The following is a 27,993-nucleotide window of genomic DNA, read 5'->3' on the forward strand; positions in this document are numbered from 1 at the left end:
AGTAAGATTAGATTCAAGAGGAAAGGAAAAGAAAGCTGTCAGCGTGCTGAAGGAAGGGAGATCACAGATGGTGACTGAGCACCAGGCAGGAGGAGTAACTGGGTGGAGAGGAAGAGACTAAAGGTCCTGGGAGAGATGGCTCAGGCATGAAGCTGATGTGGCTGCATATAACGGAGATTCAGATGGCCACAGTAAATTTTGGAGCTGAATTATAATGCATATATTTAAAATTTCACACTGGATAAAAAAAAATAATTTACAGCTTCAGGAAAAATAAAAATCATGCAAGAAAGAAACAGTATGCAGCATACTACGTGGCTGAGCTGTAACACATTATTTACATAAGTTGTGACAAATCTTAAATATTAATTCAACCCAAAGTATTGCATGGTAGGTTGGGAAGATGGGAGGACAGTAGGCACAGAGGTGGTAATTATGAGGGGCAGTGAAAGAAAGGAAATATTCATCTTCCATAATGAGAACAGACAATATTTAAAACTGAAAAAAAAAAAAAAAAGAAATTACAACATTCTTTAGAGCTACAGCTATAAACACCAAAAGAAAGCGCATAGGAGTTTAAAAGCTTCAGGTGAGGGGAAGCTGGGGGTATGTGGTGGTATCAGGAAATGCTATTTTTCATATGTCTAAAAGAATAATTTGCCTTGTCAAATTATGTGCATGTGTAACTTTGATGAAAATAAAAGACTAAATTAAGAAGAGAAAAGTAATGGTGGTATTAAGGCCAGAAGTCCCTGCTGGGTACAGAGTTGGGATGAAAAAACCACAAAAGAGTGAAAAGAAAATATAAAAAAATTAAAAGAAAAAAACTTCAGACTGTTTATATGATACAGTTGAGAGGTGGGGGAAGTCTTTTTAAGTGTGTTAATTTAAGCATAAATAAGCACTTAAGTTTATTTAAAGCTGTTGTAAGACTGAGAGATTTATTATAAAATTTAAAATTTCTAAGAATAAAATAAATAAAAAACCACAGCCATAAAGAAAAAGTCAAAAGCAACACTGGGGAAGCATTTGCACCATATTCTTAACAAGCAATTCTTATAAATTAATTAATAAACAAAAAGGCAAAGAGTAACAGAAAATGGGAGAGCATGAATAAGCAATGCACAGAAAAGAAATATAAATAGCTAATAAACATAAAATATATTCACTCTCATTCATAATAACAAGCACAAATTAAAACAGGAGACCATAATTTGGCTTATTGTATCAGCAGAGACTAAACGGCAAAAACAGGATTGATCAGAGTATGAGGAAGAAAAGAGCATTCTCAGACACCAAGAAAAGGGAGATAAAAGTGTCTTTCTAGAGGGTGTTTTGGAAATATGTATTAAATGCTTTTAAAAATGTACATCAGAATTTATCCCAAGGAAATAACCAGCAACATTCACAGTGACCGCAAAATGATATTCAGAGTTCCTAAAAATGTTGAAAAATTGGAAACAACCTAAATAAGAGAATATCATTCAAATCAACAAAACTATGTTGTACAAAAATAAAGCAAAAAACTCCATAATATATCAAATAAAAAGGTGAGTTACAAAGCAGAATGTAGCATATGATTCCAATTCAAGCAAATCAACAACAAAACTAAATATATGTAGGCACAAAGAAAAAAGACTAAGAAGATAAATGCCCAAGTATGAATGGAGTTTTGAGCTGGTGACGGTATTAAAAAGTGTCGCTATTTTCAAGAGCAACTATAATACTTAGGTAATTTTAAAACAAAATGAGCAATAAGTGATAAAGGAGCTAAATAAAAACATCCGTACTTGGCAAAAGTCTGTTAATTATACTGTTATTCATTTGGGGGGAATCTCTTTAAAAAATGTTCAAACTAGTAGCTGTATATATTTTGATAAGATAATTATATAAGAAGCAACTATTCTGGCAATTCATCTAGAGTGAATTATTAAATACAAAACTGCTTTCTAGTTTTGATATATTCCTCAAAGAAAAAAAAAATGCAAGTCTCAAGAATTCTTTACCTAAAGATCTCCACTACAGGAGTCTGTGAAATTCTTTTAGTGCCTAATCTGATTTCAGAGAATTATTTATGTAATGTTAAATGTGAGCATAACCCATAGTTAAGCTGGTCGTTTCCTTTAATACTTTCCCTATAAATTCTCCTATGTTATAAGGAGAAACAGATCTTCAAAGATCAGAACATGTAATACAACTGGGACTTGCCATGATGACTACATAAAAACAAAGACGGACTCTAAACCTACCAGTGCCTTGGCTAATAGTTTCTAAGATCTTGAGAAGTCTTTTAACATTAAGAATAAATTTTAAAAATCCATTTGCCATCTTCAGATTGTTGGTGGATCCCAATACTGGAAATAGATTGGTATGGTGTAATGTAACAAATGTAGTACCCTCACAGAGCCCAAGCAACCCACATGATACCCCAGGCTTTTCACTTGCATGAGTAACGGAACCTAGGTTCAAGGAGTTACAGGAATACAAACAAGAAAATAAACTGGGATGCCACAGCTGGTGTATCATAAAACCTTAGAGGGTTTGCTGAGAAAAAACATAAAGCATCCCTAAGTTCAACTGTCGGCTTGTGCTCTTTTAGCAACTTGATATACTGATGCTTTCCAGGGTTTATTTTTCTCATCATGGGACGGGAGTGGGGTTGCGGGGAGTAAATACATTATTTTCTTAGCCTTCTGTAACACTATCTGAACTGTTTCTTAAGAGAATATAAATAAATATGCAAAATTTATTTTTTAAGCAAAGCAAGGAAGGGCTCCTATCATAGGAAATTCACTCTCAAGACTCTTAAACCTGGTCCTAAGATTCAACTCTGAATGTCAGCTGATCTTTTAAGAGAAGATTCCTTTTCTCTATCTTCTAATGCTTTTTTGTTAAAACATAATTTCTGAATGAATCAAAAAGGCATCAAAGAAAAGGAACTGCCTGCAGCACCTGATGCCTAGCTTTGACACAAGGCTCACCTTCTCTGGATGAGATAATCTTCCAGGATGTCGAGACAGCGCACCATCTGTGAGAAGATGAGCACTTTGTGGCCACCAGCAATCAGCTTAGGGAGCAGTTTATCAATCAGCACCAGCTTCCCTGCGGCCTGGATCATGGCCTGCAGCTGAAAGTCCGGGGCATCGGGGCTGTGGGTTTTCCGGAAGTCTTCCAGAATTTTCTCCTCTGCCCCTGAAAAAGGATGCAACAAAAGTATTCTTTGAACAAACTCTACGGGCAAAGGCGACTTTCTGTTTGACAGAGCCTGGAAGAAATGGAATGAACTCTTAAGTCCCAAACCAACAGCCCGGAGAGGCAGTGCAGTGTAGGCGTCCCTGGTCCGCCTGTCCTGCAGAGACCACAGGTGACTTGCTCTCCTGGGAGGCTGCCAGCTAGAGAAAGGATGTGAAATACCAAGCTGACGCAGGCAAGTAAATAAACCTTCACAGAAAGTTGACAAAAAGGAACTTCCCTGGTGGTCCAGTGGCTGAGAATCCACCGTCCAGTGCAGGGGACGTGGGTTTGACCCCTGGCCCCACATGTTGTTGGGCAACTAAACTTGCACACCACAACTAGGCAGGCCCATGTGCTGCAACTACTGAGCCCATGTCCACAATAAGAGAAGCCCCCGAGTGCCCGAACTAGAGAAATTCTGTGTGGGGCAACAAACACTTAGCACAGCCTAAATAAACAAAGAAAAATTTTAAAAGTGGACGAAAAGACATACCTCTTGGACATAAACACTAGTGATTGGCAAGCCATGTTTGGATTTAAAATTTCATCAGAAAGTTTTATTTAAAAAAAAAAAGAGCTTCCAACATGTTCTCTATCCAGTACAGTTAATTGTTAATTAATCTGCAGAGAGTTTTATTTTTTTTTCCATTTATTTTTATTAGTTGGAGGCTAATTACTTTACAACATTGCAGTGGTTTTTGTCATACATTGTAATGAATTAGCCATGGATTTACATGTATTCCCCGTCCCGGTCCCCCCTCCCACCTCCCTCTCCACCTGATCCCTCTGGGTCTTCCCAGTGCACCAGGCCCGAGCACTTGTCTCATGCATCCAACCTGGGCTGGTGATCTTTTTCACCCTAGATAATATACATGTTTCGATGCTGTTCTCTTGAAACATCCCACCCTCGCCTTCTCCCACAGAGTCCACAAGTCTGTTCTATGCAGACAGTTTTAATCTCACTGCGCCATGATTGCTTTTTCAACAAAGTAAGAGATCTCCCAAGTGGGAAGTGTGGGCCACACTGCAGGCCCACAAAGGACAGCAGGCAGACTCATGATCTGTTTTCTGATGGGCAGAGAACTGGTTCAAAACGGGGCTCTGTGTACTCACCGGCCAGATCACTGATGCAGATCCACTGACCTATTTGAACCTCAGTTTAATACTCGGTAAAAGGTCAGAATTCACACCAGAGTATTTCATGGGAACTTGATACATAAGATGGAAAGGCCTCCCCGTGCCCCCTGCTCACCGTTGATCAGGTAGGGGTGGTTGCAGCACTTCCTCAGCTCCATCATGGTGTTGATGAGATTGGGCATGTTGTGCTGGTTGGCCCCCTTGGTTAGGAAGGAAAAGTTCTTCTCCAGGATGGCACGGTAGTACTTTTTCTGGATATTGGTCAGCTCTACTTCGATGATCGTCTCTTGTTTGGGAGCGAGGTTCTTTTCCACGTCATCTTTCAGCCGCCGAAGCATCATCGGTTTGAGGATAGACTGCAGTTTCTTCACCTGGCCAGGCAAATGAGACCTGTTTACCTGCCTGGATTCCCATTCAGTAATGGTTACTGGGGTTAATTCCAACCTTCGCTACAGTCTCTTGAGCGTCTAATCATAGAACCGTGGCAGCTGACTAAATGTAAGGTCAAGCCTGATGCCTGAACAGGAGGAGCTTACAGGAGGACTGAAAGGAAAAAAGGGATCTGGTTTTGATTCACAAGCAATTACTGAGAACTCATGTGGGAACCTTATAAGATATAAAGGGAGAGAGAAACAAAAGACAAGACCTCTTCTCCAGGATGGAGAAAACAAACCTCTCTCTCTGACATGCACTTGTATGGAGCAATTGCCTGAGGAATATTTTCAGCCATGTTAGGAGGCACAAGTGATATATTACAAGGGGGAAGATGTATATGCTGAAAGAACAGAGTAAGCAGCAGAGGGAATCTGGGGGTGGGTGAAATGGATGAAGGTGGTCAAAAGGTACACACTGCCAGTTATAAAAGGAGTAAGTTCCGGGGATGTAACAGACAGCAAAGTGACTACAGTTAGTAATACCATATTGTATATTTGAAAGTTGCTAAGAGTAAATCTTAAGACTTCTCATCACTAGAATAAAATTTACATATGTATGGGGAGGCAACTAGATTTATTGCTGTGATCACTTTGCTACATACTACTATATCACTTTACTACACACATTGAATTGTTACAAAACACATCCGAAACTAATATAGTGTTGTATGTCATTTATGTCTCAATTAAAAAAAAAAAAGCAGAGGCAGTCTGGAAATGGATTCCTCCCATATTTAAATAAAAGCAGCCAACAAGTTTAGGGGTAGTGACATATACAGGGAATGTGGTAAGGTGACACTCCCACTCCATCAGGCAAGCTGTCATCTCAGGGGCACTTTGAGGCTGACAGTCTTCTTTGCTAAGATTTGTGTGTTCCTGCCCTAACAGACCAGGTCTGGGCAGCAGATCTCTATGTGCCTGACTGCACTGGCAGGATGACTTGCTCACTCTCCCAAGAAGAGGGCAGAGACAGGATTCAAAGTCAAAGTACCTGAGTTAACCCTGAGCTAAAGCCTGAGACCAGTAAGATTAATGCTGGTGGGAAAGTAAGAGGAAAGTGCAAAAGATCAAGTTATAAAGAGCTGTTCAAAAATTTCAAAAGGGTAGATTCTGCACAAATAAGGTGTGGGTTGTGCCAATGCTTCCTGCTGAAATAAAGTAATTTCTAGAGAGTTTGATTTAAAGGAGTTACTGGAGCAGGTTTTAAACAAGGAATAGGCTTTACTTAGTAACCAGATGCTTTCTAAAACTTCTATTTACTGGGATTTAAAATATACAGACATTTGGGGCCATTTTTGTGGCTTTCTCCTAACAAACCCCAATCTTCAATCTAATCCATTTAATGAACGCTTCATTTTAGCAACCACGGAATTTAGGTATGTAATCCCCCACAGGGATAGGAATTACTATGTAAGAACCCAAAGAGGAAAGACACAGCTAGGGACTTGTTAAAAGACAGGGAAAGACAGGGACAAATGCCAAGTCTGCCACACGCTGGGTTCAGCGTTCGCCCTTCAGTTGGTTCGTACCTTGAATCATTAAGAGTATACTATATGCCAGACACTGTGCTGGTCAATACAACAAACACAACTTGGGAGGAGGTGTGGGCCTTTCCTCAAGGAGGTCACTGTCTAGGAAGAAGAGAAAATGCATAGCACAAAATAAGTGCAATGGGAGAGGAGGAAGCATTTCTAATGGTCCAAAAATGGAGAGAGGGCTGGAGTTGGCTTTGCAAAAATCAATAGATACTGCAAACGTCGAGAGGGGGAACGAAATTTGATTACTCACAGCTCTCAAAGTCTGCCTCGTCTCGGAAGTAGAAACAAACAGATTGGAACCACAGCGTGTACTCTTGACATCTGCTAGTGAAATTCCCAAACCTTCCCCATTCCCAAATTCTCTGTCCCAACCCACTTTCACGCAATTGCTAGATTAATTTAGCAGAACTAATTGTGTCGTTCCTGTGATCAAAGCCTTGCGTTGCTTCTCTAATGCCCACCAAATCCTTCAACCTGTCTTTCAAGATGTTCCCACAATATAATACTAAACCCCTCCGGCTTCATACTCCACAGTTCAGCCCCAGCTCAGCCAGATGACCGCTACCACTGAATAAATTCCATGACTGCTGCTGATTGCTTTTCTTCCCCATGCAAAGTAGTCATTATCACCTCTCTCTCTGCCTAATGAAAACTTGAAAAGTCAAAGTGAAGTCGCTCAGTCGTGTCCGACTCTGCGACCCCATGGACTGTAGCCTACCAGGAGCCTCAGTCCATGGGATTTTTCAGGCAAGAACACTGGAGTGGCTTTCCATTTCCTTCTCCAGGGGATCTTCCTGACCCAGGGATGGAACCCGGGTCTCCCGCACTGTAGGCAGACGCATTACCATCTGAGCCACCAGGGAAGTCTGAGCCAGCCTGTAAAGTTTATTCTCAAACTGCACTCTCCCCACGCAGTTGTCCCTAAGCCCTAAACAGATGCGACCTTTCTCGCCTTTAAAGTCCTCAGCTCTGCTCACTGCTCCTCTTGTGACCCTTACAGCTGTCTGTCTGATTTCTATAATGTCCACTGTAGATAGACATTAATTAAAGCTGGTTTGTTTTGGAACAGCTTTGAGTCCAATGAGCTAGACTCAGGTCCACATCTTTGAAAACAGGAAACTGAGTTGATTTGGACAAAACTGGACTTACCAACTACCCTCAAGTGCGCCTGCCTTCTGTTCCTCACTATCTGTGTATTAGGCTGTACTCAATAAAATGAGCCTGGAAACCTGCTGGAGGAGGAGGAAGGGCGAAGGGTGGAGGAAGCAGAGGCAGCGGGAAGCATGGCCCTGAGGGCAGACGATGAACAGAATCACTGAGGCTATTTATACATGAGATTAGGGAAAGCAAGAGGCTGGAGATTAGGTATTTTGGATGCTGATTCATTTACTGTTTGGACAGAAACTGCTAATGATCAGTTGATCCTCCTCCACATAAATTAAATAAAGAAGGAAGGGGCTAACTCCTGTCCCCACGGTGACTTTGACTTCATTTTTCCCTTGATGGTGAAGGTAGCTATCACCTTGACTCCTCCAATCCTTCAGGCCCCTATTTACCTGCTCCTCTGTCTTCAGATCTCCAAACTCCTCCAAGAAAGCAGTCTCCGAAGGGAACTGTGATGGCTCCAGGAAGTTGAGCAGACTGAAGAGCTCCTCCACCGAGTTCTGCAAGGGCGTTCCCGTGAGCAGCACCTTATGCTCCTGCACAGATTCACAGCACAGGGAACAGGTCTGAGCCGCCAAGACAGCAGGTTTGGGTGGGAAAGTGACGCCAGGGCCTCCTGGGCTCAATTTGGGGACAATTTTGTTTTTGCTTTTATGACAACATCGAGTGACAACATAAACAGATCAACCTTCCTTTCACATCCCTGAGTCCAGCAGCAATTCCATGTTAATTAAAGTACCCATTCATTCATTCACATTCTGGAGGGCCTGCTAGCCACAGACTGGGCACTGCGCCAAGGCAGTAATGTTCATGGCTATCATCTTTGGTACCAGATCATTCAGGCACCTGGAAACAAGCCAAAACAACTTACATTTCCAGGTCACAAATGCCATGGTATTTAAGATGCCCCTGGGTCCCTCTGGGAGTCAATCTGTGGCAAAGGTCAAATTGCTGATCCAGTTCATAACAAAAAAAAAATTTGATTCCTGTACCATCGGAGCTACAAAGGGCAAGAAGAAAATCTAGGGTAAACAGACTGTGCACAAGCAAGCCGCATGCAGATGGCTAAAGGACACTCCTCCACCGTGAACAGGAGGGGCCTGTGTTTACAGGAAGAGCTCGCCAACTCTCACCAGGGCCATGAGCTTCAGGCCCTCCAGAAGCTTGCAGTTCCTGTTCTTCAACCTGTGGGCTTCATCGATGATCACACAGCTCCAGTGAATCTTCTTCAGCTCTGGGCAGTCTGCCAGGATCATCTCAAATGTTGTAATGACAACATGGAACTTGAAGACGCCTGAAAGGGGGTTTCCCTGAGGATGAGACAAGCAAAGGCAGAGCTTTACAGGTGGCTGGAGAATGCAGCTACCGGGTTACAAGCTGGATTGGAGAAGGTGGCAAGATAGACGGTCAGACCTAGATGAGAGGCCAATAAGCACAATCTTCCTCTTTGAGAAGAGAAAGGAGAATCAAATCAGCTGTTTAGACAAGAGAGAGAGAGCCTGTTAATTCAAAGAAACAAAAGCAAGATAGCATGTACCCCCACAAAAGCGAGACAGAGCATGGAAGGCCAAGCAAGGAAGTTTTTTTTCATTACTTGCCATGACTAAGGAAAGCTGATGGGTGTTGATCCACATGTTCCTAGCCAGCAGGTGGTCTAAACCACGCAGAGCTTGAACGCTCAAAGAAAACTCTCTTTGCCAGTTTTCAGGCAGAATTAATTTCACCTTGTAACTTGGGTTTCTAGAACAGATTCACCATCACGATCCTAATTTACCTGGGACAAGTGCTACCAGCCAGGACACACGTTTGTCTTCCTGTTTGTCTTAATTGCTACCACCACATTTAAAAAGCAGAGTTGAGTCACATTAGAACACATCTTAAATTTCTCCTGGGTGTCTCCTGCTGCCTGTGAAAACTGCTATGAGCCCTGCCTCTCCTGTGACTGCATTCATTTAATTTTTACCTTCTTTATGAAAACCAATGCTCAGGACAAGCCTACAAGGATACTGAGCAAAGTGCTTATACTCAACAAAAACTTCTTACAAAATCCTCTTGTGCTTTTAACTATTTGTTTTCCCTTTATCCTTTAACCTCAAATCCCTTAACCTCCTCTCTCTCCAAACTCCCTGGCTGAGGATCCTTCCTTTGTTCACAAATCCCTCTGCTCACTTTCTTCACTGAGCACATCATAATCCAGATAAAATTTCCTGCATGTAAAAGCAACTTGGTAAGCCAACCAAGAAGCCATGCTTTCAGTGTCCTAAAAAAGAGCCTCTGGTGTATGTCAGAGTGGAAAGCGTGCCCTACAGTTCTGTGTTTCATCACAGATGAAGTTACCAGGGAGGAGTGAGACATCTGCCTCAGTAAGTATGTGACTCTGCAGAGTAAGTCAACAGTAATTTCACGCAGGGTATTAAACCCTGAAAGACAAGGGGTAGAGAGGCTGTTGTGAATCACAATGGCGAGCTGACACCGGATCTCTGCGACGGGTGGAGGGCTCACCTGTGCATCCCTGTACACCATCTCGTACTGCTGGATCATCTGCCTGCTGATCTGGCTGCCGTGGTACACGATGGCATTCATTTCTGTCCACGTCCGGAACTCCCGCTCCCAGTTGGTAATGGTGGAGAGTGGGGCGATGATGAGGAAAGGGCCGTGGATGCCCCTGAGGAATATTTCTGAAAGGAACGTGATGGACTGGATGGTTTTCCCTAGGCCCATCTCATCGGCCAAAATGCAGTTTTTTCTGCAGAGTGAGAAACAGACCATTCATCGTCAACATCGGAAAGAGGCGGAGGTGGGTTACAACGAAAAAGATACTACAGAAGCGTACCTTGACCTGTAAGGTCATCAGTGGAAGTTTTATCAGCATTTTCCAGTGATGCAACTGAGGCAAGTTTCCATTGTTATTTATACCCTGCCTACTTCCAGAAAGGAACTATTGCCACTTGTGAGAAAATACACGAGATGTGTCCATTCAAATGGAAACTAAAAATACTAAAAATTAAAATAATAGTGCGGCAAGGAGAAAACTATAAAATGCCTCAAACCTACGCCAGTTTCTCTACCTGACAAACTTCGTGGAAGCTAAGGCAAAAATAGAAACAGAAGTTACATGATTCTCATTGTCTATCACCTGTGCTATCCAAGGACAGACTTTTAACCCCCATCCTAACTTCTGTGTCAGAGTGAAAACACTGGTCTCTTTGGTGACCCAGAATCACGGACTGCACACAGCGGTCATCTCCGCACGTGTGGCCCCTGTCCAGTCTCGCTCATCACTGCACAGGTGGGCAACCGCAGACCTGCTGTGTTTCAGTGAGTTATGCCCTGAGTCCCACTATGAGTGACAGAGACAAGGTTGGAACACAGGTCTCCAGAGTGCCAGCTTGGTATGCGTTCCACTCCATGTGGTCTTTAAAATCAATGCTGGGGGGGGGGGGGGCGCCCTAGAATGTTAATAAAATCTTAACCCATCTTTCTCAGATGTCATCTGCTTCATCTAGATTCTGATAGGGACTAAAGCGCAGAGTTGAAAACAACAAGTTGAGGCCATCCATGGCTCACAGATAGTGGAGTTGGGACTAGAATCCAGATTCATTCTCCTTTAGAGCCAATTTGCGCTAAAGACTTGGGAGATAAAAACATAGTTTTAAAGGATCTTTGGGGTTTTGTTTCATCTAGGTTGAGCCCAACCTTCTGGTTAGATGGACAGAGGAAAAAAAGAACAATGTTGATGACATCTAAAGATCATTCTTCTCTGGTTGGAGAAATCAAACCAAACCAAATCTGACATGAAAAACAGAAGTCCTGGTACTCCTGATGTACAAAGATCACCCACTAAACTGATGGCTCCATTGCACTCCACCACTCTGCTACTGCCCCTCTATGCAGGCTAAGCCCACCATCTCTCTCCTGGCACAAACGTTTGGTAGAAAGATCAGCCCTGAAGACAGGACTGGCTCTGGTTCCACACCTGTTATACCAGTTAAAAAGAAGCCAGTTCATCCCCTCCAGCTGGTACTCCCGGAGCTGGTTACTGTTCTTATACTCTCGCGACTTCTCCAGTTTCTGCCAGGAGTCTGACGCGGGTCGCTCCTAGGGGAGGGAGGGCAGAGAACACAGGATACACAGAGCAATGTTTCCGGAGCACGGGATGGAGAGGCATGCAGCGGGGTGAGGGGAAGGCGGTGAATCTCACAACGCCGTCCTAGAGCTACCCGCAAACTGCAGTTGCTGACGAGCAGCAGCAAACTGCAGCAGCTGACTGACGAGCAGGCCCTGTATTTTCTAGATTTCAGCAGATTACACTAAGAACACCTCTATAAATTTGCAAGCAATTAATGAAGAAGAGAAACAGATTCACCTAAAATCTTGGTAAGTGTTATACTGCTTTACTGAGACTCTTAGAAATCACTCCCATTTACATTTTAATTTCCCTACAAGCCAGTACCAAGGTTTTTCATTTTCTATAGATAGAATTTTTTGTTATTTATCCCAGTGGTATCAGCTCAGGGAAGTACAGTGGGTCAAATATTTTGTTGATGAGCTTCTAAAGCTAAAAGCCTATATAATCGAAACTATAAGTTTCTTAAATTTGCCATAAACATAAGAGCAATCTTATTGCTTTACTTTTCAATATGAAACACCAATTTCTAAATGTAACTGATCTCTGTTGATGTGAAATGCCATTTTTATCATATATTAAGTTCTAATATATCCAGGGAGCTATATCCAGAGTCTTCATTCTGTTCCACTAAACTGTCTCTTACTGCAGTAAAATCACACTTTTGAATTACTACAGCTCTACAAATGATGGGGAATTGTTTTTCAAAAATGTCTTGGCTATTTTTTAACTTAGTGTTCTGTGTAACTGTAGAATCAGTGTCAAATTCTCTTAAAATTCTATTGGAATTTCTAATTTGGGGAAATTTTTAATTTTTAGGTATTAAGTCTGCCCGTCTAAAAATTTTGTTTATTTAGGTTTTATATTATTTGGACATAGACTTGACTATTTTGCTTCTAGACAAATTGAGTCCCTAGGCTGACACTTTTGAGGTCTCAAAAATAAAAAAATTCTTAGCTATGCCTGTAGTTACATAGAGAATTTTGAGACTGCAGCTTTGCTAACAGCAATTTTAGTCTTTGGGAGTTTTACTTTGGGGTATTACAGAAAGTTTAGTCCTAAAGACGTTATTATCTAAAACTAAGCCATTTGCATGTGAGATTTAATAAAATATTCCCAATCATATTGTATCATTGATCTTTGGAGGTAAATATAATGGTTTAATCTGTTCAGACTACTGAAAGTGTGGTCTTTCAGAAACTTACATACCACAACTTAACCTACAAAATTACGATAGCTGACGTTAGGCCAAGCTCCTTGAAACAGAACTCTGTTGAGTATTACTATCAGCACATAGGTACAAGGAGCTTTTACAAATATAAGGGAAAATAATTTATTATGTCAAAAATTAATTTTAAAGAGAAAGCTTTTAAACCAAGATATTCTCATATGAACTCTCTTGTTCTGTTCCCTTAAAGAAATTACATTAACCCCTAGGAATCATTCAGCCTGGCTCCCTTAAGTTCATGTAACTCATTTTAATGGCACGCTACCCTACACTATGCGGAGACTTTCTGGAATGTTCCTCATCTCTAGCGATGGAAGGGGCTCACTCTTAGCACCACAGATACAGTAGAATAGACTCTCACTGCAGGTTTCTACTGTGCTGCCTTGGTAGCACTCCAGACACAGAGGCCTCACACCCTCATCCAGCCCCTCCTCTGGGCGTGCCCGCTTTCTCCAGGTTTTAGTTTATCTCACCCACTGCCCAGAAATCTCAGCAATCTAAGGATGAGACTTGAAATCAGCTAGAAGTTTCCGATGCCTAGTCTGGCTGGCTCCTCAGTGGTATCACAGACGACAGGTAAGCACCTACCCCAGGGCTCCAAAACCTTCAGTACTGTTGAATTTAAAAGAGAATTGATATTTGGAGTCTCCAAGGTGGGTCTTGACTATTAAATGACTGCTACTTTCTTTGCACAGTGGTTACTGACACTCATGCCTTGCTCTCCCAAAAGTCTGTTATTTTACCTACAAGCAACCAATTTTTAACCAAAAAGCTTTTAGGGATAGAATGTCCTAGTTATCAAGACAAGTGATATAAAAACAACAATAAAGAGCTAGATAACAGTTTTTCATATAAAAATGTGATTTTTTTTGGGGGGGGAGGCCTAGTAGTTAGGACTCTGCACCCCTACTGCAGGGGGCACAGATTTGATCCCTGGTCGGGGAACTAAGACCTTGCACACCATACAGTGAGGCAAAAAAAAAAAAAAAAGTGACTTAGGAAAAAAACCAGAAACTGATCATTCCAGTCTTAAGCCATATTCTTTAACATCTCTGATTCTCTTCCCAAGTTAGTTACACCTTAACTGAGCTCTATCCCAATTCTGCCTCCTTTTAATTACTAGGTACCCTGGGACATTTCTGCAGCTTGGTGGTAATAAACCAGAATCAGAAAAACTAACCAATTCAACACATATGGAAAACATATGTTTTCTCTGCCAAGTCCTAGGGATCTTTTGATAAAGGACAATTTCTTCCCTTTGAGAACATTCTGAGTAAAAGTGAAGGATAAAACCAAAGAAAAGAGATCACCAATGGAGAAAGAGATAAGAAATAGGAAACAAAAAAGATACCAACAACTTATGGAGCTTCTTTCCCAAGCCAAGCACTTCTTGCACCTTCTATCTTCCTGACCCCACGTGACAGCTATACACCAAGAAAACAAAGCTCATGACCAAGCTTCTTAAATGTCATATCCATCAAACTAGAGCCCAGACCTGAAGCTGACCCAGTGCCAGTAAAGTGTGATATGGGGAGAAACATACTCTGAACCCCGGTCTCAATGCACACGACCAACAGTAAGATGCCACAGAAACCACTTGGGAAAACCGCCTGGGGGACACCTGGGATCATCGCATTACAAGAGGCACCAGATAATGACATGTGTACGTTACCACGTGCTTGATTTCGGGGAGCACTTGCAGAGATTCGAATTCTTTAACTTTGGCAGGATCCACGTCCTCCTCCAGTTCCCACGTGCTCTCTTCGTAAGGCAGTGAGCACCACTTCACCAGGTAATGCGTCACTTCCTGGTGGCAAACGGGAGAGGAGCTTACGAGAGGAGCTTACGTTCTTTCTACTACGTTAGAGGAATGGATCCTATACTGACGACCTAGAAAACCCTCCCTGTGACACAGCACACAAAGGCCATTAAAACAGAGGCCATGTGTTGACAAAACAAGCAAAACACGAGACAAGCAAGGAAGACATTTTAGAAGAGTTAAAACTGAGAAATACCCACCTCTCCGGTTTCTGCATCCTTGGTGTGGGCCACCTCTAAGATTCGATCAACCTCCACATAGTCTGGGTTGAACAAGTCTTCGTCAGGCTAAGGCAAACAGGAAAGAAGAGCTAAGGAGTGACTCCCTTCCTGCCAACCCAGCATCCAATGTTTTAAGTGACCCCCCCCACCCCGCCCACCACCATGGGCTCTATCAGGGAACGCAGAATGAAAAGGTCTGCTTGAGTTTAATTAGGTCCCATTTGCTTATTTTTATTTCCATGACTCTAGGAGGTGGGTCAAAGAGGATCTAGGTATAATTTATGTCAAAGACTGTTCTAAGTTGTCCTCTAAGAGTTCTGTACTTTCTGGCCTTATATTGAGGTCTTTAAGCTATTCTGAATTTATTTTTGTGTATGGTATTAGAAAGTAATCTAATTTCATTCTTTTATATAAAGCTGCCCAGTTTCCCAAGCACTACTTACTGAAGAGGCTGTCTTACTAACAGAACACTGTAAAGCAATTACATTCCAATAAATTAAAAAAACAACAAAAAAAGGGAGGTTTGCTTAAATAAATCAACTCACCAACTTTTCTCAGTGTCCCCAAATCCTGCTCTTCAGGACTATATTTAAAGGCACAACCACACCTTACAGTTTGCACATTGGCCAGGGAAGGATTTCCTGTTGGTCATTTCAGTGCATGCATGCTAAGTTACTCAGTCATGTCCGACTCTTTGGACTATAGCCTGTCAGGTATCTCTGTCCATGGAATTCTCCAGGCAAGAACACTGGAATGGGTTGTCGTGCCCTCCTCCAGGGTTATTAAGTACTGAGCAAAAATCAGCACAAAGAGGATTTCCAGAGATAACCCATGGAAATCCAGAATGTCAGTTTCTCTTTCTTCTTCACACCAATAACAGTTAACCCTGGATGGATGCATGAGCGGAGCTTCCGGGGATACTGATAATGTTCTATTCCTTGATCTAGGTGGTGGTTAGATAGGAGTGTTTATTTTGTAAAAGTTCATTGAGCTGTACTCTTAGGACTTGTTTCCTGTTAAACAGACCATGCTTCCCAGCCCAAAGTGTACTTCTAAGAACAGTAATAAACAAGATTTAGAAATATTTAATGTGTGTCCAGTGCTTTCAAGTAAGCCTCTAAACTACTTTATGGAGTAAGTGCTATAAACACTTTAGAGATGAGAGAACTGACTCAGAGAGGTTAAATATGTCCTGTGGCCAGGGTCGTAAAGCCACGTGGACCAGAACGCTTACCCAGGTCTTTCTTGTCCAGAAGCCCTCCCCATGAACTGCAGAGGTGTTCTCACTGCCCCTGAAGCTAGAAGGCACTTTAGGAGCTGTATAGTTTCTTCTTCCAATCTACACAGGAACACTTCTTACAGCAACCCTGGCAAATTCACCCTCGGATTCAATTATTCCTATGTTCAGGAATTTATTGCCCTCTGAGACTTGACCCACTGCCAAGACAGCTTTACCTCTGCCTGTTCAGTAGTAGCATCACAATCTTTATCATTATCACTATCAAATTACCGCCTAATTTTCCTCCTGGAACTGTGCCTCACTGGAGTGAACTGCTTCCTCTACAGTAGCGGTAACCAAGTGATTGTGTTCTCCCTATCTGAATACCTCCCAACCCCAGGTGTTCAGTGTTCTTCGGATGCCATGCTTCCAGATCCCTCTGTGATGCAGAGAGCTAACCCTTGTGGAGCAGTGACCGTGGGCCAGGCACCATGCTAAGCACTTTCATCCACACTGTGTCATTTAACCCTCCCAGATATCCTGAGGGTGATGCTAAGAGGATTTCTGATTTACGAAAACAAAGGATGCTGAGTCCAGAGGAGCTATTCAGTTGGCCCAAGGACATTCAGTGGTGCGTGGACACCTGTCGGTGTGGGTGTTGGGTGGCGCCAGCACTGGGCATCCCCTGTCCACCTTTGCTCTCGATCACTCAGACATGCTTCTGCCCACTGTTAACGGTCCTCGCCCAGCTGCCCCCAGGCTTTACAAAGTCTCTCAACTGAATCCCGGTACCCACATCAGCGTAATCCTCAGGAAAGAAAAGAGCATGGCACACAGGGCGCCATCTAGGATTACTGGCACTTTTTAAGCCCCGCCCTACTCTTGCTGCTGTTGTTCAGCCGCTCAGCCACGTCCGACTTTTTTGTGACCCCATGGACTGTAGCTCACCAGGCTTCTCTGTCCACGGGATTTCCTAGGCAAGAATACTGGAGTGGGTTGCCATTTCCTTCTCCAAGAGATCCTCCCAACTCAGGGATCGAACTCGCGGTCTCCTGCATTTGGCAGGCAGACTGTTTACCACTGACCACCAGCTCTTGGTTCACAGAAAACTTTGTCCCTTGAGCTGCGATCTGGTCATCTTCCCCACTCTAAAGCTGTAAAGATCTTTACAGTACCGATGTGAGCCATTACTTATCGAGCCATTTACTTATCACCATTTGCATGATTTAATTCATCCTTGCTGTCCAGGTGAACCTGAACTTGGATTCTGGCATTAATTTCCCCAGTGCTGGGTCTGGCGCTAAGGAGTCAGGGGCGAACAGGCCTCCGGCCCGTAGGGCATGGGAAATGCTCAGCCTTCTAGCCTGACTCTCCTTCACATGCACTCCTGGCTACCTCAAATAAAGCAGCTGGAAGTAATGTGTATGAAGAAGCTCTATTCAGAACTAGGCTATTATTTACAAGAATATCATTTATGCAAGTTATGAGCAAAACTGTCGATCAGGTCAAAACCAAGGACAGCGTTACAGCAACTACTTCCCAATTTTCCTTCCTCTGAGTGGCCTCCAATCTCCTCCCATAACTGTCCCTTCTCATCAGGGACTCCCACTACGGTATTTCTACACATCCTAACACAGTTTTCTCTCTCAATACCCAACCAAGGGGGGAAAAAAAAATCATTCCCTTGGGCATAAATCAGAAACTAGACTCATGGGGCCTCGTAGACTGCATTGAGGAGTCTGGACTCTAGTCCGTCCGGGGAGACAGGAAGTGCTACAGGGCCTAAGCAGGAGTGGCGTCAGGCAACCCTCCTCACTGGCCCAGGCACAGCCAAGTGGTGACTGCGCACGCAGCCTGCGCACGGTGTCCTGGAGAGAAGGGAAGGCAAGGCCCTGTCTGCCCTGCAGGGCTCAGAATGGCAGACCCAGACATGTAAACAGGTCGCTACGCTGCAAATCCTTGCTAAAATAGAGGTGTGAATGCGATGTTCTGGGAACCCAGGGAGCGCGTCCAACAGGGCTCCAGGTTGGCTTCTCCAATTCCAGCCCTTCCTTCCCCTGATGCTCTATCAGGGGAATGAAGCCATAAAAAACAGTTCTCACAGGCTTTACAACGAGCCTGGAGAGGCTTGGGGCCAAATGTTGAGGCTAAAGAGAAAAGACTCCATATTGGGACAAAAAGAACACTTACTGACACCGTCCTAAAATAGGTTTTTGGCATTTGTGGGGAAAAAGAGCACCATGCGAACAATGAACTGGTAAGTTATGTGTGGCAGTTTGCTATGATTTGATGGCATCTGAGTGCACTCTTAAGGTCACGTATTTGTGACTACATTTGAAAAATAATTTATATTGCTTTTTCTTCATAAGTTATCCATCTAAAATTGAAAAATTACATGTTAAAGAAAATAGAAATCACCAAGATCCTACTGAATAGAGAAAATTAGATCAGTGTTTTCACATAAACTCAGACATTTTCTATGCATTATTATGGTGATTCTTTTCCCCTGCACACCCACCCCCCTACTCTCACCCCCAATGCTGGGAAAGATTGAAGGCAGGAGGAGAAGGGGACGATGGAGGATGAGATGGTTGGATGGCATCACTGATTCAATGGACATGAGTTTGAGCAAGCTCCAAGAGATGGTGAGGGACAGAGAGGCCTGGCGTGCTGCAGTCCATGGGTTCCCAAAGAGTTGGACACAACTGAGCGACTGAACAACCACCACCCCTAAAACGGAACTCTCTTATGCTGAAGGAGCCTAACATTTTCAATTAACAATAGTTTACAACATTAAGCCCCTTCCTATTGACATTAATAACTGTCCTCCAGTATCACTTTTACTAGCTGCACAGTACTATACTCTGTGGAATGTATTATAATTTAACAGCATTTATTACCTAACATTATGCTTGTTTTCAATTTTTCACCAACATAAACTGTTTATCATAGCTAAGTCTTTGCTCCAAGATCTGATAGATTCCTTAATATAAATGATGGAATTAGAACTGCTGGGACAAGGGCTATGCAAATATTGAGGCATTTGATATCTGTTGTCAACCTACTTACTCTCCTGAGAGGGCATCCTAAGTTATGCTTCCAAGCCGTGATGACAAGAGGGTCTCTTCCATACACCTTCACCAGCAGTGGACAATACTTACTTCTAAAACCTTCCAGTATTTAGTAAGTGAAAACTAGAAAATTCCCATCTTAATTTGCATTTCTTTGGCCGCTAGTGAAATTACTTTTTTTTGTAGGATTAGTAAATAATTTCCCCCTCTTTCCTGAATTCCCCAATAATCTGTCCATTTTTTTCTATTTAGGATTTTATATTTTTCTTTTTTTCTTAATTTTTATTGGAATATGGTTGCTTTACAATTTTTAGTTTCTACTGCACAGCAAAGTGAACCAGCTACACATATACATAAATCCCCTCTTCTTTGGATTTCCTTCTCAATTAGGTCACCACAGAGCCCTGAGTAGAGCTCCCTGTGCCCACAGGGTCTCATTAGTTACCTAGTTAATACACTGCAGGTGTGCACGTCAATCTCAACCTCCCAACCCATCCCACTTCCCTGGATCCATGTGTCTCTTTTTTATGTCTATGTCTTTATGTATCTTCCTTTTTGAATTATAAGAGCATCTTTTTAAATCATTACAGCTATTTGTCATATGTATATGAGTGTGTATCTTGTCTGTGTCTATGCAAATATAAATAAGGTTTCCATATTGGATAAGAATGCGTGCCTTGTATGTAGATGCGTGTAAAGTTGCTTCAGTCGTGTCCGACTCTCTGTGACCCTATGGACCATAGCCTGCCAGGTTCCTCTGTCCATGGAATTCTCCAGGCAAGAGTACTGGAGTGGGTTGCCATGCCCTCCTCCAGGGGATCTTCCCCACTCAGGGATCAAAGCCAGGTCTCCTGCACTGCAGGCATATTCTTTACCACTGAGCCACCAGGGAAGCCCAGTTGTATGTATGTATGCATGTACACAATTAGGAAATACATGTATGTACATATGTACTTAACTTAAAGAATTATTTGTGGTATTTTCCAATTTATAGACACTAAAGATGCTCTGATATCCAAATCCATCAATCCTTCCTCTTACTGTAGGTACTACACTTAGAAATTCCCAAGTTGATATATTTATTTACTTATTTTCTAACATTTTGGCTTTGTTTCTATTTTACACTCAAATATTAAGTCTTCTCTGAATTGCCCTATTGGGGAGGGGAGGAAGGAAATGAAAAAACTGTGCAGACATTCCTTTTACCATAGAACGTAACCAAGATGAAGATTCTTAGGCGTCATCAGTTGTAAGGTTTCAGCCTTATTCCATTTTCTTTGAATTAAATCTGGACAACTCAAGTCTCAAATCAGGGCATGCCTAAGCAATAGATCTGCACGGGACTTCGACTTAAAGAAACTTAAACCTGGGATCTAATACTGCAGGAAAAGCAGTGATCAAATTAATAAGTAATGCTTCACCTCAGTAAAAATGTGCTTCATCTGGGCTTGTTTATTCCTAAATCGCTTGATCTTCTGTGCGATGCGAGGGTCCTTTTCGAGTTCTTCCATTGTGGCCCATTTACAGTGTAAGTAGGAACTATCCAAAGACACACAGATTGTGAGACGAGTGCAGAACCGGCAAATAATCAGACTTTAAAGTTTCAGTAACCAGGGTGACCATCTAACATAGCAGCAGTGGAGTGGCTTGCTGTGGAAGTGGCTTGCTGAGACTGGACTTAGAAGGGCCTTGCCCTTCAGGACAAAAACTGAACACAGGACAAGGCAGCAATTCCAAGCAACTGGTCACTCTGTGGCTTCTAGAGAAACTGGCTCATAGTGGAGGCAGGGCAGGTATAGGGAGGCTAGCATTCATGCACATTAGTGGAAGTGGGCACATAGCAGAGAAAAAAAGGAAAATGCAAGAAAGCAGAAAAGTATAGGCCATAGGACTGTGATTCTCCACATTGTGTGCAAAAAGGAACTACACAGGGATTTTTTAAAACATGTCAACCCTTGGGAACTACGCCCAGAGTAGGAGTAAACTGGCCTCAGGGGCAGCAAGGGCTTCAGTAGTTTTAAAAAGCTCTCCAGGTGACTCTATACATCGAGTTGAGCACTGCCCCCCAAGGTGAACTTGAGCCAATTGAGGTCTGTGAGTCACACCTTAGGGGCCATTCTTGGAAAATTTAGAAGATAATGATGGGATGAAGGAAAGACGTTTTATTCATATAAAATCCAAATACAAAGAATACATTAAACAGACGTACAAATTTCTATACTTGACGTAGAACAGCTCCAGGTCGAATGGGGGTTCTCCTGGGTGGACCTGTAACCCAAAGCAAGCCGCTATTAGCTTAGGTCCCTGAGGACCACTCTTATGTACCAAACGAAAAAAGTAAATCAAGCTTTCCTTCTTGGTTTAGAACATATTTCTCGAGGACATTTGCATTTTATCAGGTCGTTTTTCTTGGCCGTTCTGGAGCAGACTTTCAAAAGGCTGAACACACAGCTAAGCTACAACATTAAAAAAAAAAAAAAAAAATTCCTCCTGGTGTCATTCTGTGATCTCAGCTGGGAGAACACTCAGATGAAAAAGTCAAACTGGCCCAGGGCTCTGAGAGCTGCTGCAGAAGTGAGAACATGCATTTCCAGTGTCCCCCCCCACCCCCGGCCTGCCCCCTCCTCCTCATCGCCCTCACACCCCAGAGGCATTCACTCTCAAAGCGAGGAAGTCTGCTTTCATAAATACTCGAGGTAAAAATGGAACCACGCTCTCCCTGACACTATGTTCTCATGCTCCTTCGCACCAGGCATTTTCTCTAGAAGTCCCCTGTGACAGCTCTGAAGACACCGGGAGGAAAGGTGTTTGCGCTGGGAGTCTTTCCCCATCTCTTCTTCTTGGCTCCTTGGTGACTTTCAGTGAGCTATGGCAACTAAGAGGTCAATACCTACTGCTAGGATCACAGGGAAGAAAAACATCAATTTGGGTCATACTCAAATATTGAAGAATTTCATGTCCTAAAATCCTCTACGGAGGTGTCAACCAGCCTAACAAACTTAAGTGTCAACTAGCCCAATGGCGCTCTTGCCTAGCTCTCGGTCCAGCTGAGAAGGACCACTCCAGAGACATCTTTTAACAGAGGGTGTCATGTGCGCTAGAGACATACAAGCCAGAAACATCAGCCACCAACCTCCTGGACAGTCTTAGATGCCAGGATCTTCTCAATGATGTTTGCGTCATCTTCTGGAGGCTCCTGAAGACAGAGGTGAGAGAGACAGAAAGTGTATTACTGGCACCACAGAAGCCATGAAATAATTCTACAAGAAATGCTACAATAGATACTACTTGGTCCAAAGGTTCACCTTTGAGTACAGAGGCTCCATCCTGTCAGCTCAGAGTGATCCAAAGATGGTACACAGTCTAACCTCTGTGCACAACCCTCCCTCTTTCCCCTCCCATGTGAGCAGGGAAGTTATTCTGCTTTGCAGATTCTTGACTTCAGATCTGCCTTTAGCATCACTAAAATTGGTCCTGGGACCTCCCTTCTCTGCCCAAACTGCTTACATGTTACTGCATAAAATTTTCAGAAAGGCGTATATAAAAGAGTCTGGGGGCTTCAGAAGCAGAGTGCTCCAATTCTGACACCTTCCAGCTGTTGACTTTGGGCAAGTCAATTAGCACCCCTTAGTTTCAAATCTATTAAAATAAGAATTAAAAATACATATCTCACTAGGTGACTGGAAGGATAAGATGGCATGTGAAAACATATTTTGGACAGTAAGCGTTAGGCAAACGTAAGGCATAACTATTCTCTACTAAATGGTACCGCTGTTCTCCTCTGTACCTGGAAATGGCTTTCGTTTTACCGATCATCCTTTGACTATAAATCCCAACTGGAAACAATTTAATTCCTTCCTTTCTACCCTTGATATACATCAACATTTTCTAATCTCCATGAAATCTCTTTCTACAGAGGAGTACTTGATTTAAAAAATTTTGCCAAAAAAAAAAAAAAAAAATTTTTTTGCATTAAAAAAAACCAACAAACTTGGGACTTCTATGGTAGTCCAATGGCTAAGAGTGTAATCCCAAAGCAGGGGACCCAGGTTTGATCCCTGGTCTGGGAACCAGGGCTTCCCTGGTGGTTCAGATGGTAAAGAATATGCCTGCAATGTGGGAGACCCAGGTTCAATCCCTGAGTCAGGAAGAGCCCCTGGAGATGGGAATGGGACCAACTCCAGTATTCTGGCCTGAAGAATTCCATGGACAGAGAAGCCTCGTGGGCTACAGTCCATGGGATCGCAAAGAGTTGGATATGACTGAGTGACTTTCACTTTTTTTTCTCTCACTGGGAACTAGATCCCACATGCAGCAGATAAGAATTCACATGCTTAAAAAAAAAAAATTCACATGCTACAACTAAAGATAAATAAACAGAAATTAAAAAATAAAAATAAAATAAACTTACAAAAGGATATACTGGGTCAGAACCCTCCTGTTAAACGTTCTTCCTAAGATTTTAGTTGAGCAATTTCAGTGGTTTCAACTGCACTATGTGACTTTTCCAGGTCTGGCATTTATCACAATATGAGACTTAGGACAGTGTGTGAAAAGAACACACACCACAACCCTAACTCTGAGAATAACTAGCTGGGCTCCTTCTCAGAACTTTCCAAGAGGATGATTTGTGCTGCGTATCATTGCCTTCAGCAAACCCATTCCAGGGCTCAGCTACCCCAAAGTCATACCGTTACAGAAAACATATTTTCTAAGAACTTAAATCAAGCTTTTCCCAGAAAATTGATAGTTAAAAACGACGAGTAGGGCAGATGGTGGAAGAGAAGTATGGAAATCAGCAGGCGCTGACAGATGCTCCCAAAGGCTACGCATATTCATTATGTCCCCCTGGACACATGGCATTGTGAAGTTAATCCAAAACGACAAGTCTTTTCCCACAGCTCAACGGGAAGATCGGTGAACTGGGGCTGGATACAGACTCAGCTTTTGGTTTCCTCTAAGTATATTTGCTCTGCTTGATTCTTACGCATGAGAAGAGGAGGAGGCGACAGTTCACAGTGGGTTGCCGTCTTCTCCCATCACACTAGCCCGTGATGGCAGGGATCCTTATTTGTTTTACTCACTGGTGTAGCTAGATACCTTGAGAAAGCCAGACAACAGTGGGTGATCAATGAATATTGGTTGAATGCTAAATAACAGGGAAGACAGATGGAATACAAAGGAAAGATAAAGGGTTATTCTTGATCTATATCATATAATTAAAGCCTCCCTTTTTCCATATACCTGGACTTAACTTCACTTGTCCAGATGGCTAACAGTGAAGGGCCCAAACTAGATGTCCTTTCCTGAGCAGTAAAATCACAACCCCAATCTTGCAGCCAACAAACAGAGCTCGGGCTATGACAAGTGGGCAGCAAGCAAAGTAACAGAGGCCGGGTTAAAGGAAACTAGATTAATGACCCAACTTCCTTCCTTATAACTTCATTTCCTTCCTAAATTCCACCCCCCCCCCCCCCCCCCGGTTATGTACTGCGCGTCTTTTGAGTTTACATACTGGTCTTACAGACATAAATGTGCTATAGTCTTCATCAAGGAATGGCCAGGCACGCCCACATAACGCTGTAAGTGACTTAGGTATACAGCACGCAGAGGTCTTAAGCATACAATTATCGACGTTTTACATGTACACATACACAGTGAAGTCCCCCTGAGATAAAGTTATACATAACCACTCTTCAGACTTCTACCACCATTGATTAGTTTTGCCTATTATTAAGTTTCATGCAAATGGAATCATCTAGCATGTGGTTCATTCTCCTGTATTACTGTGCAGTATTTTATTGTATAAATTATTTATTTACCCACCACTTATTTATCCATGCTATTGCTAAGGAATATTTGGGTTGCTTTCAATGTTCATATAATTTACTTTGGATATATACACAGGAATGCAATTTCTAGGTTATGAGGTTGGTTATATGTTTAGTTTTGAGGGATACTGTCAGAACTTTTCCCAAAGTAGTAGCAACTATTTTACATCCAGCAGCAGTGCATGGGAGTTCTAACTGACTTGATATCATGAGTATTGAAAACTTCAGCCATTCCAATGGATGTGTACTCAGTTCAGTTACGTCCAACTCTTTGCGACCCCATGGACTGCAACATGCCAGGCCTCCCTGTCCATCACCAACTCCCGGAGTTTACCCAAATTCATGTCCATTGAGTCGGTGATGCCATCCAACCATCTCATCCTCTGTTGTCCCCTTCTCCTCCTGCCCTCAATCTTTCCCAGCATCAGGGTCTTTTCAAATGATTCAGCTCTTTGCATCAGGTGGCCAAAGTATTGGGATTTTTCAGTTTCAACATCAGTCCTTCCAATGAACACCCAGGACTGATCTCCTTTAGGATGGACTGGTTGGATCTCCTTGTTTTCCAAGGGACTCTCAAGAGTCTTCTCAACACCACAGTTCAAAAGCATCAATTCTTTAGCACTCAGCTTTCTTTACAGTTCAACTCTCACATCTCCTCCTTAATCCACAATTCCCTGATAATTAAAAAGTGCTGAGTATCTTTTCATATGCTTATTGGCCCTATGAGGTTTCTATTCAAGTTATTTGCCTATTTTAAAAATTGTCTTTTTTTTTTATTGTCAAGAGTTCTTTATATTTGCAAGAGTTTATATCTTTATATATTTCTGAATAAGAGTCCTCTGTTATGATCTATACTTTTTCTATCAATCTATGGTTTGCCCTCTCAAACTGTAGATGTGTCTTTTGATGAAGAGAAGCTCTCTATGATTCACCTTTTTTCCCCTCTCTTGTATTTTTATGTCCATTGAATGAATCTTTGCTGCCACCAAAGCCACAAATAAGCCACATACATAGTTTTAAAATTTCTTATAGCCACATTTATGCTGGGAAAGGTTGAAGACAAGAGGAGAAAGGGGCGACGGAGGATAAGATGGTTGGAAGGCATCACTGACTCAATGGACATGAGTTTGAGCAAACTCCAGGAGAGAGAGAAAAACAGGGAAGCCTGGTGTGGTGCAGTTCATGGGGTTGCAAAGAGTTGGACATGACTTAGTGACTGACAACAACAGTAGTTACATTTAAAAACAGATGAATTTGATTGTAACAATATTTTAACTAACATAGAAAATATATCATTTCAACATGCAATCAATATAAAATTACTAACGAAATAGTTTACATTCTTCTTCTCATACTGAGTCTTTAAAAATCTATTCTGTACTTTATCGAGCATATCTCAGTTCGAACTAGGCTATTTCAAGTGCTCAATAGCCACATACAGCTCTATTTTTGGCCCACTGGTCTATGTGTTCTTATGGCAACACTACTCTGTCCTCATTTTTGTAAACTGATTACAAAGCATGGATTGTAAGTCTTCCAACTGGGTTCTTCCTATTCAAGACTGCCTTGGTTAGGGTAGGTCTTCTGTAGTTCCATTGTCAATTTCCACCAAAAAAAGCACTCTGCCTAGATCTGGACTGGGACTGAATTACAGATAGCTTAATTTTGAATACATGTATGTCATATATCATTCCATTTATTTAGGGCTTCTTTAATTTGTTTCAGCCATGTTTTTCATACAGAGGGCTTATATATCTTTTGAGAGTTACTTCAGGGTATCTAATACCTTGATACTATCATAAGTGGCATTTTACAATTTTCCATTCCTGATTTGACGTTGCTAGTTTATAAAATAAGTATACTGTAAAAGGTATATTGTAATATTAGTATACTGCAAATGGTGCCAATACATTTGTTTGATCCAAGGTTACCACAAACCTTCAAACTGTTAAAAAAAAAAAAAAAAGCAGTATCTGTAAAGTGCAATATAGCAAAGAACAATAAAACAAAGCATGCCTGTATTTCTTCCTTTTCCTTAGTGCAATAGCCAGGACTGCCAATGTATTCCTGAATATAAATGAGAACAGTGGAATCTTTTTCTTACTTGCTAGTTCAGAGGGAAAGCATTCAATAACTGTACCACTTAATATAATATTAGTTGTCAGTTTTTATCTAATGATTTATAAGATATTCTTTTAGTATCTGGTTTCTACAGTTTAAGATATGCATAGGTATGGTTTTCTTTTGCACGATTTTCCTGCTTGGGGGTTACCTAACATTGAATCTACTGATTGATATCTTCCATCAGTTTTGGGAACTTTTTGGCTCTCCACTGACCCAGGTTTGATCCCAGGGTCGAGAAGATCTCCTGGAGGAGGAAAAGGCAACCTACTCTAGTATTCTGGAGAATCCCATGGACAGGGGAGACTGGCAGGCTACAGTCCATGGGGTTGCAGTGAGTTGGACATGACTAAGTGACTGACCTTTCCTTTTCTACGTCTAGGACGCTAATCAGAGCATCAGACCTTTTCACTGCATCCCAGTGGTCTCTCTATGCATTTATGTTTTGCTCTGTTCTTTCCATTCATTTTTCTGTATGTCAGTTTAGAAATTTTCTACTGATCTGTCTTCAAAGTCACTAATCTTATCTTCTATTATATCTAATCTGCTTTTAAACTTACCTATTGTGCTTTGAATTTTACAAATTTTCAGTTTTACAGTGTTGATCTGATTCTCTTTATAGCTTCAATTCTCTGTTGGAATTCTTTATTTTAAAACTTATTTTGTCCATCTTTTCCTCTATTTTCTTTAACTCATTAATCATAGTAATTTCAACTTTTTCTCCTGTTAACTTCATTATCTGGATCATTTCAGGTTTGCTTCCATTAATATTCTTGATTTTTAGTCAATTTCCCAGCCTTTTCAATGTCTAATAATTTTTTATTGTATAGTGAATATTGTGAACAAAAGA

General features: G+C 42.0%; 1 protein-coding gene across 5 annotated transcripts in view; it reads right to left on the reverse strand.

Moving 5' to 3' along the window:
• CHD6 (chromodomain helicase DNA binding protein 6) overlaps positions 1-27,993 on the reverse strand; it is a 193,912-nt gene that overhangs the window by 71,218 nt on the left and 94,701 nt on the right. For all 5 annotated transcript variants that reach the window (XM_070472634.1, XM_070472635.1, XM_020869725.2 and 2 more), the window contains 11 exons: positions 22,325-22,387; positions 21,401-21,459; positions 20,613-20,730; positions 14,881-14,967; positions 14,534-14,668; positions 11,484-11,605; positions 10,010-10,253; positions 8,641-8,817; positions 7,900-8,043; positions 4,487-4,742; positions 2,982-3,192 (listed from right to left, as the gene is read on the reverse strand). In XM_070472634.1, coding sequence (XP_070328735.1) covers positions 2,982-3,192; positions 4,487-4,742; positions 7,900-8,043; positions 8,641-8,817; positions 10,010-10,253; positions 11,484-11,605; positions 14,534-14,668; positions 14,881-14,967; positions 20,613-20,730; positions 21,401-21,459; positions 22,325-22,387 — 1,616 coding nt within the window. The remainder of the gene's footprint in view (positions 1-2,981; positions 3,193-4,486; positions 4,743-7,899; positions 8,044-8,640; positions 8,818-10,009; positions 10,254-11,483; positions 11,606-14,533; positions 14,669-14,880; positions 14,968-20,612; positions 20,731-21,400; positions 21,460-22,324; positions 22,388-27,993) is intronic.

Source organism: Odocoileus virginianus, chromosome 9, assembly GCF_023699985.2.
Source record: "Odocoileus virginianus isolate 20LAN1187 ecotype Illinois chromosome 9, Ovbor_1.2, whole genome shotgun sequence".
NCBI classification, from domain to species: domain Eukaryota; kingdom Metazoa; phylum Chordata; class Mammalia; order Artiodactyla; family Cervidae; genus Odocoileus; species Odocoileus virginianus.